This window comes from Narcine bancroftii, chromosome 1, assembly GCF_036971445.1.
Source record: "Narcine bancroftii isolate sNarBan1 chromosome 1, sNarBan1.hap1, whole genome shotgun sequence".
NCBI classification, from domain to species: Eukaryota; Metazoa; Chordata; class Chondrichthyes; order Torpediniformes; family Narcinidae; genus Narcine; species Narcine bancroftii.
The window spans coordinates 267847854-267862727 of NC_091469.1; the positions used below are offsets into that span (position 1 = coordinate 267847854).

Consider the following 14874-nt stretch of genomic DNA (forward strand, 5'->3'; position numbering starts at 1 on the left):
CTTTATCTGATTTTCCCATACTTATCAAATGACTCAACAAGCAGGTCCAGATTTTGGTTTAAACTATATATCATGTACAATCAAATAACCTGTTGCAAAAACAATAAAACTGTTTTTAAAAAAAAGGTTGGACATTTTGTTGAAGCTATTGAATATTATTAACCAGAACAGGCTTTTTGAAGACATCTGAGCAATGACCAGATGAGGATCAATGAAAATAAGCATTCAAAGCTCAATTCGCTGGCTAACCATAACCAATTAAATTAAAGTTACAGCCACATAAAGCAAAAGACGTAACCTCACAAAGCATTCTGGGACAAACAATCACATCAGGTGACATATGCAAGCCAATCAGCTGCTGACCTGATGGTTGGATTGATTCAGCTTGCTTAGTTGCAACTGCTTAAGAGTGTAATTTCGAACATTAGCCAGCTTGGACTGATGTCTCCGTAATTGGATGAGAAGTAAAGTGAGTTCTTCCAGCTGCAGGTAATATAGTGGGTCAGAAAGGGAGGTATTAGCAATTATAGCATGCCACCCAAAGTTCAAGGCTTTTGAATCTTGCCATGAATCCATGACAACGAAGACCCAATCAGAAGAGATAGTGAAATTCAAGTAATCAGGTTTCATTTTTAATTTACCTATAACAGGCATAAAAATGCTGAAAATCTATAAAAGGGATGTGCATGGAACTGTTGATTATTATTTATTTCACACAGTATGAACATTAACCACAACTTTCAAAGTTGGACAACAATCTCCTTTCAATGTCCAAAAGAATTTGACTGATGTGTTGATTCTTCAAGGTCAGCCAAAGCAAACACAACAGATGGTTAATGCATTCCATAGTTATTTACATTTTCCAGAATTATCAGCTCTGAGTCCACCTCAGTTCTTCCACATGAAATACATGTCTACTTCAAAAGATACACCAGGAAGCCAAGATGAGGGCAGCCATATTAAACTTCCTGTTTTGAGAATTTTATCAGAAAACTATTGTTTATTGCAACAGGAAATGCTGCAAGCAATTATTGATATTTATATACATTAATAGACACACAATACTGATTGGTACAATGCAATACACCAGACCTATAAAACGTACACAGAAAACAAGAGCTTGTTCCAGTGTACCTGTTGAGTAAATGCAGACAGAGAATGTTTTGCTCAGACTTTTAGAATGATAATGATTCAGAGGCAGACTGTCAAATAAATGTGATGATAAACAATTTCAAAAAGATTGTCAAGGGTTACAGGTAATTTTGATGAAGTCCATGCATTTCCAATTTTAAGACCTAAATGATGAGCATGGTGACTACTCATGATGCATGAAACAAAGTATGTTTGAGTCATTGCCAAGGCATTCAGTGGATCTGTAAACTCTTCTGCACAAACTGATAAATGCAGCTCACATCAGTTATTGAAATGGAATTATATCATTGCCATGTAGGACAAAATAAGATGTTTTAAGAAAGGGATGGGCATGGAAGAAAACAGATCCTTTCTAAATCATAACCAATTTAGACTTCAACATGTCAATCCTTGAAAATAACGTTAATTCTTACATAGGCTGTGAAAATTTGAATCTGTATAGCATAATAAAAATGGAAGCAATTTTTTCCCCCAACTGTTAATTTTGATTAGTCTGAAACCATATACTTGAGGGAAACATAAAGAGGAAATATAATGTCATTTCTCATTTTCAAGCCTTACATAGTGTATTGCAAGGTGCAAGTGTTTTTGACAGACCAGTACAATGATTGTGACATGAAGGTGATGGGTGAATTATTTAAAGCTACCCTCCCTAATTTTGTAATGTAACGATAATATTTGTCATTACTTGTACTTACTGTCTTTCCATGCAAGCTGGGAGCACTAACAGTGTGCGTCATGTAGCCCATAGGAGGCATGGAACGCCTGTCGAGGTGTGCTGAACTCTGGGGAAAAATGGAGAACTCGAAGTTAGTGCAGATTCAATAAAAAAAATCAAGTTAAATGAGCCAAATGATGTCGACGCACAGTTAAATTTTTGCTGCCAGGGCTAACTGTTGAATAATGGACCACTGATTGAGGTACTGGAAAGCAATGTACTTGCAGCCATTGTTCAGAAAGAGCTGTGACATTCAAAAAGAATAAAAGACCTCCTAGCTGCATAATGCTATATTTCATATGGTTAACACCTGCATTTTATATCTAATGAAGTCAATGGACAAAAAAAAATCAAACATTTGTGGAGCGAAAAACCTTGCCCCACAAGATCGTTCACATTCATTACATCTCCGAGGATCTGTCCTGGAACCTCCACGTTTAGCCAGCGGCTATACTTTGTGAGGTGCTTGAGGAGATTCATTATGTCACAGGTGTACCATGGAGAGTATTCTAGCTGGCTGCCTCACTATCTGATATGGAGGTGCCAAATCTCAAAACAAAAAAAAAAACTCCAAAGGGTTGTTAACTCGGCCTGCCACATCACAGGCATCAGATTTCACACCATTGAGGACATCTACATGAGGAAGTGCCTTAAAAAAACAGCCTCTATCCTCAAAGACTCCCACATGCTTTTTTAACTCTGCTTCCATCAGGAAGGAGGTACAGGAGCCTGAAGTCGAGCACTCAGCAGCACAGGGACAGTTTCTTCCCCACTGCCATCAGATTCCTGAATGACCAATGAATGAAAGAGACTGCTTTACATTTCGTGTACTACTATTTTAAAATATATGTTAGTGTTTCAAGATCATTCATAAAATTAATGTTTGCAATGTGATGCTGCCACAAAACACTAAATTTTGTGACTATAAATTCTGATCCTGATGACCACTGATCAGAAATTAAGACCCAAGTAGGGTTTCCCACCTTCTCATACAAGTGAGCCCTCTTCATCTACCTGGGATTATCTTGTTCAGCAGATACTAAGATTGGAGACTAAATGTTATCATCTCAAAATTTCACTCATGCTTTCCCATAGATAATAACATGAATCATCTCTAAACAGGGTTAATCATGTGGTTTACCTTTGTCAAATGCCCAAGTGGTCTTCTTGGAGACCCTGTTAACAAGATATCAAAAGACCTTTCTTCCGAGGGTTTCACAGTGACTCTTTCTGCAGGAGTGTGGGGTCTTCTGGGCGACAAGGCTTTTGGAGGTCCTGGTGGTGGGATCTCTGAGGGGGACGGAGGTACAGAGATTGAGCGAGGTACATCAAAGGCAGATCTTGATAATCCAGAGTTAAAATCCGTGGCGAGTGAGGAATAGACTGGAGCAGTTGGACTGCCATGCTTAAACTGCTGCCTCTGTTGCCATTCGTACAGCTGCCATACAGTGCCCTCCTTCGTAGCCCTGCGATCTTCATGTGTCATCTTCAAGTGGGTAACTCGATCCTGGGCATACTTGTAGTCACTTGGTAGGTTACAATGTAAGGGAAGAGAGCTTTCTAAAGGTTGCCCAATATTCTTTGGCAGAGTCTGTGCACTATCTGAGTAAGGCTGAGGTTGATTTGCTGTCCGATGTGGAAGAGTCTGAATTGATTGAAGGCTGAAAGATATGATGATATAAAAGTGTAAATGGCAAATCATAATTGCTGCACATAATTTTGAAATTAAGAAATGCAATTAGTTATCTACTCAAATAAGATGACAATATGGTCTTCCATCACAAAGTTGACAGATTATTTGCAGAACAAATGACCTAATTTTTTTTTCCACTTAATAAAACAATCCAATTGTCCCCAATCATTTGAAAACCTCTTTCCCTTTGTACCTTTTTTTTTCAGATGTTGCCTCCATCTCAGGCTGGTAGAGAAGCTGGTTAACTAATTTGTAGGGTGTCCTCCTACAGTCACTAGAAGCTTTCCTATTTCATTGTCCTCCCATTTGGCTTGCACTTCGAACTGCCACCGACTTCCCCACTAACTGCCCTACTTCAATGACATGAGAGATGGCAATTTTTGTGGCCGTAGCACACAATTAGTGCTGCAAGAATAATGTACATTTGTATTCCATTCAATCTTTGGAATTTCCTCGGTGGATCTCATTAGCCATTCTTAACAGCTCCCAGCTTGAAGTGAACTTGTTTTTGAGAATTAATAAGGTGGAAAATAGTGTACAGCTGCAGTTTTTTTAAGTGCTGCCAAAAGCTCTGCTTCCAAGAGTGAAATATATTCTGGCTTCTTTCCTTTTCAACCCTTAGACACAGTTGGGTCATTTACCTTTTGTTGTGAGTGAAAAAGATTCTGATGGCTATGCAGGTTATGCTGCTGTCATTTCTAAGGTGAACAGTAATTTATTTAGGCATCTGATATGTTGTTCCATGCTGTGGTAAATCATCCTCCTGCTGGCTTCAATGTGCATTTTCTATCAGCTCTCCACTGCCATTCAGACTACTTTTGTTTCTATAAGGCATTAAGAGTTCAGGTTTTTTTTCCCCCGACCCATTTTCAAAATTATAACCTACTCTGGGACTACCAAAGATCAGTCTGCAGTATTGAAACACTTTTTGAAATTTTGAACTTTGATATCACTTGGATCTCAGAAAAAAAAACCCAGAAGAAGGCAAAGTGCATCATCCCTTTAGAGGTTTCAAGAAAACAATTCAGGACTTTTCCTGGCATGCAAAATAATTCTCCTGAAATGCAAATAGTTTGCAAAATGACTAATTTAGTTTTCAAGCCTTCACCCTGAGCAATCAATAAAGATTTTTTGACAGAATAAATTTAAATCTGCATCTATGGAAATGCAAGTTGAGAGTAAAATGCTGCACAATTTTATGCAAAAAGCCTTGTTTATGAAGTTGTATTTTTCTTATTAATGAAGTCAGTGTTCAGGAATAACAAGGCACCTCGCAACAACAAAGCAACCAGTGTCTACACAGCAAAGTATTGAGTTCATTTTTGTGAAATGTATGAGAGTATAACACATATCTAAATTTCACTTAATAAATGGCTTTAATTCAAATGTAATCAACAAATGCTGATTTTAAAAAACTCTTCATGTGTCAAATACCAGATGTATAATGATTTTAAATAATATTCAGGGAAAACTAGGCTACTGACTGAAGAACAACTCAAAGCTAGTGAGAGAAAACCCTGCTTCAAAGCACACTGAGACAGGGTCGTCTTCCTGCTTGATAATGATGAAAAATATATGGGATAATGCACCATGCAATATTCAATCTCCCAACTTCTGCCCTAACAATTGATGCATTTGTTTCTTGCACCCTCCCCAGTTTGTTACCTGACACTTATAGTGCATTTTCTGACAACCAAACCCTACCTCCTCCCTCCTCCAACCACTCATTAACCTAAAAAGATTGTCATGAAAAAAAGTTTAGACATCATATATGTCCCAGTCAATATTTGGAAAGTTAAAATCTACTATCACAAATTTTTTGCTTTTTACATTGGTCTGCTATCTCTCTATGGATTTGCTCCTCCAATTCACTCTGTCTATTGGGCAGCCTATAATACAACCCTATCAGTGTGGTCACACCTTTCCTGTTGCTCAACTCCACCCATATGGCCTCTGAAAACAACACCTGAGATATTTTCCCTGAAGAGCAATATCACTTTACCCCCTTTAATCCCTCCCCATCTATCTCGTCTTAAGCAATGGTTCCCCGGCACATTGAGATCCTGGTCCTGCCCCTCCTGCAACCAAGTCTCACTAATAGCAATAACGTTGGAATCCCATTAATCAGTAAACAATTGAAGTTGTTGATTATTAACTTTTGGAAAAAATAAAAAGCTCAAATGGTACAAGTAAAAAGGAGTAACCAAATGGATCAATCCATCAGACAAAAAAGACTTTTCCTTTTTGGTCGAGCTGCACATTCAAGCCAAGAAAGAATTTAATGAAAATGTTTGCTGACCTTTTATTATCTCCTTTGTGCGACTTCACCCAGTGTTCCACTTGCACCATTGAACTTTGATGCTGGACATTCTCTGTGCCAGTTTGGCCCCCAAACCCCCTTCGATAAACCATGGCACCATTCTGATCCAGCTGACCGGTACTTGTTGCAAAAGGCTGAAGTGTTCCATTGCGTTGAGTTTGAGATAAGGCATGATGTTCATGAAATGTGTCACTTTCTGTTGAAATTTCTGGCACTTTGTTGTTTCCTTTTCTGGCTGAAATCTCCACAGGGGCTTTTTGGAAGCCATACCTCTCCTCTTCATCCCTCATTCTCAGGATGTCTTCGTATTTCTGAAACCCATACTTATTTTTTTTCTGAGGATGCTCTTTACTCTGATGTACCTCTGGTTTGGTAAAGCCTTTGTGCGAGTTTATATGGTTGCTTTGAGCAGGACGAGGTCTATCTTCATTTTCTGATTCTCTGTAACAGAGGAATGAAAAGTTACCAATAGGACGACATACAGAAGCAGGATAAACATTTGCAAACAACACAAATGGTCTCAGATACAGATTAATGGTTCAGGATTTCTTTATTGTCACATAATAGTAAGGAACATGTAATATTACACAAAATTGTCTCCTGCCTGCCATAAGTCAGACAAAGAGTCCCCACGGGTGTCGCCCAGCGCAACTTATAGTAAGAGAAAGAACAAAAGATTGTCCCTTCTGATTGTCCATGGATTCACCCACAGCCTCTGTAGCCGCACAGACATCTGTTCGACCCATCGGCAACCCGAGCTCCAGATCCAAACCTCCAACACTGTCAGGAGACCTTCAGTGCCCAAGGCCATCCGGAAGCCCTTCTTGCCTTCAGCACCCTCTCAAATCCCAGTTTTGATATCTGGCTCCCAAGAGTCAGTATCCAGCAGCCCACAACCCATGCGGGTCCTCCCATCCGCTCCCTGTGCAGGTCCCACAGCCGCAAAACCCCTCGCAGGCCCACTGTTGTGGCTACCATTCTGTCGGGTCACCTCCTCTATTTCTCCTTCTCAAAGGGGGTGTTCTCCCCATTCTGGTGCCCTGCATCAGTCCACTGCTCCTCTGGAGTTCGCAACCCCTTGTGGTCGATGGTGAGTCTATCTGCTTTATGGCAGACAAAGCAAATTCTGTGTAATATTGCACTGTCTTACATACATGACAATACAGGAATCTTGAATGGCAGGAAGCTACTGTGGATGAATTTGACTTGCCTTTATGTTAAAGTGCTTGAAACCCAGTTCATTAATTGTCACAATTTACCTTGTTACTTTGCTTCTACCACTTGGTTTTCTGTGAATTATTGCATTCAAAGTGGTACCAGAGAGTGGAGACACTTTCACAATGCCTGGAGAGCACACCAAACTGAAATTTTCACTGCATCTCAGTGTTTGCGATGACAAAGAAAACTCTTGCAGAAACACAAGTGCAGTGGCAAACACCAAATGCAACTTCGCTAGCCACATCCTACAATTTGAAAACAGTTCAGTAATCTCTGTCAAATTCCTAGTGTTCCCTCAGTTTCTCAGCCTGTCCATTTCATCTTCCATTCCACATTTTAACTTGAGCTAAACTGTTACCACTTGGTAAAATCACTTATGCACTTTAGGCCCTTTTTCAAGAAAAGCAATCTGATTGATCAGAGACACATGTAAACAAACTGTACAATACAGAGAGAAGATTTTTTAAATCCATAAAGTTCACAAGTAAGAGTCCTTAAATGAGTCCCCGATTGAGTTTGTTGTTAAAGAGTCTGATGATGGAGGGGTAACAGCTGTTCCTGAACCTGGTGGTGCGAGTTTTGTGGCACCTGTACCTCTTTCCTGATGGCAGTAGCGAGAGCAGAACAGTAACTGCTGATGCTCTCCGACGGCAGTGTTCCCTGTTGATGTTCTCGATGGTGGGGAGGGAGGTTGTGTTCACTACCTTTTGGAGGACTTTACACTCAGGGTTCTTGATGTCCCTATACCAGCCCATGATGCAGCCAGTCAGCACACTTTCTACCGTGCATCTGACGAAATTTGCCAGGGTTTCTGATGTCGTACCAAACTTTGCAAACTTCTGAGGAAGTAGAGGCACTGGCCTGAAATCTTCACAATGCCATTGATGCATTGGGTCCAGGAAGGATCCTCTGAAACAGTGACTCCCAAGAACTTAAATTTGCTCAACCTCTCCACCTCTGATTTTCCCAGTGATCACTGGGTCGTCTATCTCTAGTTTTCCCTTCCTGAAGTCAACAATCAGCTCCTTAGTTTTGGTGACATTGAGTGCACCATTTAGCTAAGTTTTCAAGCTCCTTCCTGTATGCTGACTCATAACATAACATAACATAACAATTACAGCACGGAAACAGGCCATTAGGCCCTTCTAGTCCGCACCGAACCAAACACCCCTTTCTAGTCCCACCTCATCCCCATTCTTTATGCAACCCACTACAATGTATCATTGACAAATTTGTAGATGGTGTTATTGTTGCACCGAGTGACATGTTTGTTGATGTAAAGTAGAGCAGGGCGCTAAGAATGCATCCTTGTGGTGCTCCAGTATTGATGGAGATTGTGGAGCAGATCTTACCAATCCTCATTGATTGTGGTCTGGAGGTGAGGAAATCCATGATCCATTTGCACAATGGGGTGTTGAGTCTCAGGTCGGAGTTTATTGATCAGTTTTAAGGGGATGATGGTGTTAAATGCCAAACTGTAGTCGATAAAGAGTATCCTGATGTATGCATCTTTACTGTCCTGGTGTTCCAGGGCTTTGCGTAGAACCAGTGAGATGGCATCCACCCATTGCTATGACAGCCGAACTGGAACTTATACATGTCACTTGCTCAGACAGGAGCTGATATGCTTCAACACCAGCCTTTCAAAATACCTCATCACTGTTGATGGTTTATAGTCGTTAAGGCAGGTTACTACACTCTTCTTGGGCACTGTATGATTGATGCCTGTTTGAAACAGGTGGGTACCATGCCCTGCTAGAGTGAAATATTGAAGATATCCATGAATACAATGGTAAGTTGGTCAGCACAGATTTTTAATACTCAGCCAGGCACTCTGTCCGGGCCAGATGCTTTCCTCAGATTCCATCTTCTGAAGGCAGTAGCCACATCATCTTCGGATACAAACAGGATGGGATCATCAGGGGATGTAGGTGTGCAGAGGGGTTGTTCTTCGCTGTTATTGTCGTTAAAATGGGTGCAGAATGCATTGAGTTCCTCTGGGAGAGAAGCTTTGCCATCTGCTACACTGGATTTGGTTTTAATTTGATTTTTCATTAATTTTTTTAAATTTAGACATACAGCACAGTACCAGGCCATTTCAGCCCATGAGTCCATGCAGCCCAATTTACACCCCATTAACCTATACCTCCGGTAAGTTTTGAAAAGTGAGAGGAAACTGGAGCCTCCAGAGAAAACACACACAGACATGGGGGAACTTACAAACTCCTTACAGACAACACAGGACTCGCTCCCCGGTCCTGTAAAAGCTTTGCGCTAACCGTTTTGAAGCAGGTTATGGCATATAGCCCCATGCCACAGCTGTCAAGTGTCCCTTGCTGTTTCCATTTTCTGATGGAATTTGCACTTTGTCCAAGAGATAACTTTTTGCAGGTCATACCTGCTCCTTCTGTATTGTTCTGGATCTCTGGACTTAAATGTCAGTGATCTGGCTTTCAGTGGGTTTCGGATGTAATCATCTGAATTAACAAACAACACTTGACTTTCAAACTATACTTGCATTTGTTTTTACATAATGAACTCCTAAGTTCAATTCCCCAGAGTAACCATCTTAAAATATGCCAGTTCATTTGTCATTTGGGTATATTTCCATGCTTTAGCAAGTAACAAATCCACATTTAATAGTCCTGACAGTGACAGGAAATGCAGCACAAGCAATTCTATTCCTGGTCTCAGCTGAAACCCATGCACTTGAAGCAGCTGTTATGAGATAATGATGATTAAAGACCTCAGGCAATCTTCACAGAACTGAGTCGCGGCATTCGGGCCACCACACCATTGAGATTTGGACAAATCAGGGTCAAAACGAAAACACATGCTCGACACAATTTAATTATGGAGGAGTCAGACTACTTAACTTTAAGACTTGCCATGCAATCAAGCATACATTTCACCAAAAAGATTCAATCATTTTATTTTGTGTAGCATTAAATAAAATACCAAGCTGAATCCATATTTCTTCTTTTGTTGCTAAATTTTTGAATGTGGATCAGTTCCCAGAGCAACATGGAAAAGCCACAAAGCAAAGGGGTGCACTTGACCCAAATGTAAATGGCTTGCATTTCCATCTTCCAAAATGCAAACAAATATTTCTTGAACTTCTACCTCTTCTAAGAAAATAGTCAGATCTCCACACCTAACAATAATTTATAACAGAGGGCACTAGAGCCTGAATTTTCAACACTTGTTATCTGACATGCTCCAAAACCAGCATCAATTTATCATTCAAGTGTGATGTTCAGGACACCTCACCAAATAAATTCTCAAAGTGTCATTTATATCATGCATATAAATCATAGTGGCAGAACTCATTTTCAAAGTTTCATGTGATATCCAAGCTCAATTCTGCAGCCTTTTAACATTAGTGTATATTTTAAGCTACTAACCAATGGAAAAAAAAATCTATCCTTGAAAAAAACTGTCAGTTGCTTTTCAATTCATGATCATTCACTGAGATTTGGCACATACACAAGACACATAATATTCTTACAATTTGATTCTCAACATAAAAATTGAAATACAAATGAAAAAAAAGCTCATTTTATGCCCTATGCATCACAAATGAACAATTCAGACACTTGTCAGAATGCGTGAGGGCAGCTTTACCAGAAGAACCATTTTGGATTGATTTGCTGCTTGTAGAAAGAACTGATTTGCAGAATCACAATGAGAAGACACTTTTCCAAAATTTGGATCAGTTGTAAAGTACATGCCTACAATTTGGAAATGTTTTATTGTGCAAGATCTTGTCAGCAGCCCCCATTGAAACAAGAGGCATCCAGTCATATTGGTGGACAAAACAGAAGGATTAAAATAGTGAGAGATCTGGATGTGCATGTACCCAAATCATTGAATGTTAAGATGTTGGCAAGGCCAGCGATCATGGCAGAAAATTATATGTCAGCCTTTGATGCTACAGGATTTGAGTGCAAGAATAGAGATGTCCCCGCATCAGAGCACTCGAGACAGCGTCTGGAATATCGTGTACGAGTCTAGATTCTCTCCCCATGGAATAAGGAGAGTGAGTTGAGTGCTGGGTTGATAGATTGGACATTTGAGGCAAGAAGAGGTGAGCAAACTGTACCTACATCGAAGTTAAGGATAATGAAATGTGAGTTCATTGAAATGTAAAAAAATTTTTGTGTGGTCTTAACAGGATAGACGCAGAGTTGATGTATCCCCTGTATGGTGTGCCTAGAACCCCAGGGATCGCCATCTCAAACCAAGGATGAGGTCATTCAGAACAGAACAAGGAGAATTTTCTTCAGCCAGAGGGTCACAAATTTTAGGAAGTGTATCCCGGAAATGATGGAGAAAATAAGTATCAATTGATTTGCCACAAATATTGCTCAATATTAAGGAAATTAAGCGATATGGGATTAGCACAGATCATCAGCCACGACCTTGCTGAATGGTGAAGATGGCACAAGGGATATGCCTGCATGCATCTCTTGGGCTCAGCCTTTGAAACAGAAGTCACAGATTCGGTGCACATGTTGTCAAAAATAAGACACCAGGACTGACTTATAATCGATTCTGTTTTTATAAATGAGCATCTGTATGCACACACAGGCCCAGAAGATTGACAGTGTGACAGGCCCAAAAGATTACAAATATCTACAGCTCTAGCCTAAAAGGAACAACACAAAAAATATTTGGCAAGATCATTTGGTAATTATTTGAGGATGGGAAAACACAGAAAAGCTGGAGGAACTCAGCTGGTTTTGCAACATCCAAAGGAGGTCAAGATAAAAGTAAATCACAAAATTCTGTGGACACCATGGTTGAAGTAAAAACACAAAATGCTGGAGAAGCTCAGCAGGTCAAACTGTCCTTTGTGTAGTGTTACGAGTCCAGAGGACCCCAAAACCCAGCAGCAATAGATATTCACCAAGACAAATGGTTACTTAAACAAAAGTTGCTTTTAATTATCTTTGAACATGAAAACAGGATCACACATTAACTTATCACTATTGACTTAACTAACCTAACTTAACCCCCTTCTAATTCTAAGCAGATGTGTGTGCAAGTTCAGAAAAGTTCTTTGATTCACAGTCCAATCTCACTCCTCATTCCTACAAGTTCACTGGTTGCAGGCAATTCTTATACTGTGCACAGAATTTAACATTTACAAAGTTCACCAGGCTTTGGTGATTGAAAGGTAAATGGTTACTGCTCAGGAAGGTTCTTGTTGGTTTTCAGAGAGAGATTTGTTGTTCGTTGGACACCCACAATGATTCCTTTTTAATTAGCCACTTCAGTGTCTTGCCGACGAAACTTGCCCCATCAGTGTTTTCCAGAAAACAACCTTTTTCTTTCAGGTCACCACAGAGTTCCCTTTTCTGTTATTTCAAGTGAAACATCAGACAGCCAGTCCTCTCCTCTTGCATGAACCACAAGGGCTTTGACCAGGCTAAACTAAACACTCACAACCCATCTTCCAAATTGGGTTTCCACAAGCTTGCTAGCTTGTCCTCTTCCAGTCCCAACTGCTGCTGCTGACTGTAAAACTGTAGAACTGCTCTCTCTCTCTCTCCCCCTCAGAGAGAGAGCCTGTTTTACTCTGTCTGCTTGCAAAACCACATAACCCACTTAGAACAGCAAGTTCCCCTCCAGACAGTCTGTGACTCTAACAAGTTCTTTCATCTGTTGCCTTTTTGTAAACAACAATCCATTCGTGAAGTCTCTTGGGCATTCTCCAAAGCTTTTGCAAAGGTTCTGGGACTGGCATGTCTAGCATGAGCAGAGCTCCAGTATTTTAAATGATCTGTTTTAAAGTGTTTGTATGTGACCTACACTAAAACAAAAACCTGCCCCGATTTATCTCCCTAAAACATAACTATATACAATACAGTAGCAAATGTAAAGATACATAACCAACATTTCGGTTTGAGCTCTTCATCAAAGAATGAGAAAATGCCAGTAAGCATACGAACAATAGAGTGGAGTTGGTGGGGGGGGGGGGTGGAGGAATAGGAAGGAGATGATAGGTGGAGAAAGGAGGGAGGAGATAGCAGCAATGAGGGGGATGGTTGGGCTGGGTGGGTGAAAGGACTGGAAAGACAGGAAAAGGGGGAGGGGAAAGAAAAGACAAGCAGGTTTAATGGAAAGCAGTATATGTTCATGCCACATGGCTGGAGAGTGCCCAGATGAAAAATAAGATATGGTTGGCTACTGGGAGGTCACTGTGGTTGCAAACGGAGAGGAGGTACTGAGCCAGGCAATCTCCCAGACTGCGATTAATCTCTCCGATGTAGAGAAGGTCACAAAGGGTGCATTGGATGTACAAGTGAAGCACTGCTTCTCATGAAAGGCCTGTTTGGGGCACGGGACTGTGGTGAGGGAGGAGGTGTGGGTGCAAGTGTTGCACCTCCTGCAGGCACAGGGGAAGGTGGTGGGGGTGCAATGGGTGGAGAGGGATGAGTGCACGAGGGAAATGTGGAGGGAGTGGTCCCTGCGGAAGGCCAAGAGGGGAGGAGAAAGAAAAATATGTCTGATGATGGGATCCTGTAGTAAGTGCTGAAAATTCTGCCAGATAACATGTTGGATGTGGAGGCTGGTGGGGTGGTGGGTGAGGATGAGGGGAATTCTATGTTTGTTGCATCTGGGGACAGGGGAGCCAGAGTAGATTAGCGGGAAATGGAGGAGATGCAGGTGAGGTCTGAGTTGATAGTGGTAGAGGGAAGCCACATTCGTGGAAGAAGGCAGGCATTTCAGAAGCTCTGGACTGGAAGACCTCATCTCGGGAACAGATGAGGTGGAGATAGAGAAATTGAGAGAAGGGGATGGCATCGTTTCAAGGGACACGATGTGAGGGAAGTGTAGTCCAGTAGTTGTGGGGGTTGGAGAGTTTATAGTATATGTCAGTGGAAAACCTGACTCCCAAAAAGACAGAGAGATCCAGGAAGGGGAGAGTGTTATTGGAGATGGACCAGGTGAGTTTGAGATTGGGTTAGAAGTGGATGAAGTTGGAAAACTTATCGCAGGTGCGTGAAGCAGCCCCGACATAGTCGTTGATATCCCGGAGGAAGAGTTGGGGGGTCTTGCCTGTGTAGGCTTGCAGCATGGATTCCTCCACAAAGCCCACAAACAGGCAGGCATAGCTGGTACCCATGTGGGTAGCCATGGCTACTCCTTTGATTTGGAGGAAATGGAATGAGTTGAAGGGAAGTTATTTAGAGTGAGGACGAGTTCTGCCAGGTGGAAGAGAGTGGTGGTAGAGGGGGACTGGTCAGGTCTTTGGTCCAGGAAGAAGCAGAGTGCTTTCAAACCTTCTGTGTGGGGTATAGAGGTATAAAGGGATTGGAAATCCATTGTGAAGATGAGGCAGTCCAGATCAGGGAATCTGATGTCATGGAGGAGATGGAGGGCATGTGAGGTGAGGACAAGATTATATAGCTTCGGTTTCAGGCCTGAGCCCTTCTTCAAGGTATGAGTAAAATAGCATGCAGCTCATAAATATACTACCTGGTTTTTACTCATACCTTGAAGAAGGGAACAGGCCCAATATGTTGGTTACATAACTTTGCCTCCTATGGATGTTACGAGACCTGCTAAGTTCCTCCAACATTTCTGTTTTCACTACAATCACAGCATCTGCAGACTTTTGTGTTTTACTCCGTTATGAAGATGGGAGATTCTTCCCCCCTGCAATGCTCTCTCCAGAGAGCATACATGCCTCTCCGACTCACTGGCAGGATGATGTCACCAAACCTCGCCTCAGCCCTGCAAACTTGAGCAGGTACTCCCCGCTCC

At 41.4% G+C, this 14874-nt stretch overlaps 1 protein-coding gene and 1 long non-coding RNA gene across 9 annotated transcripts in view; one reads left to right on the forward strand and one right to left on the reverse strand.

Moving 5' to 3' along the window:
* Window positions 1-14874, reverse strand: part of plekha7b (pleckstrin homology domain containing, family A member 7b) — a 370768-nt gene that overhangs the window by 74750 nt on the left and 281144 nt on the right. For 7 of the 8 annotated variants that reach the window (XM_069897806.1, XM_069897811.1, XM_069897802.1 and 4 more), the window contains 4 exons: window positions 5863-6324; window positions 3012-3531; window positions 1851-1937; window positions 364-483 (listed from right to left, as the gene is read on the reverse strand). In XM_069897806.1, coding sequence (XP_069753907.1) covers window positions 364-483; window positions 1851-1937; window positions 3012-3531; window positions 5863-6324 — 1189 coding nt within the window. The remainder of the gene's footprint in view (window positions 1-363; window positions 484-1850; window positions 1938-3011; window positions 3532-5862; window positions 6325-14874) is intronic. The other variant, XM_069897818.1, reaches the window with a different exon arrangement.
* Window positions 360-2156, forward strand: LOC138743194 (uncharacterized). The gene is made up of 2 exons (XR_011344720.1): window positions 360-489; window positions 1897-2156. It is a non-coding gene; the product is annotated as an uncharacterized lncRNA (long non-coding RNA).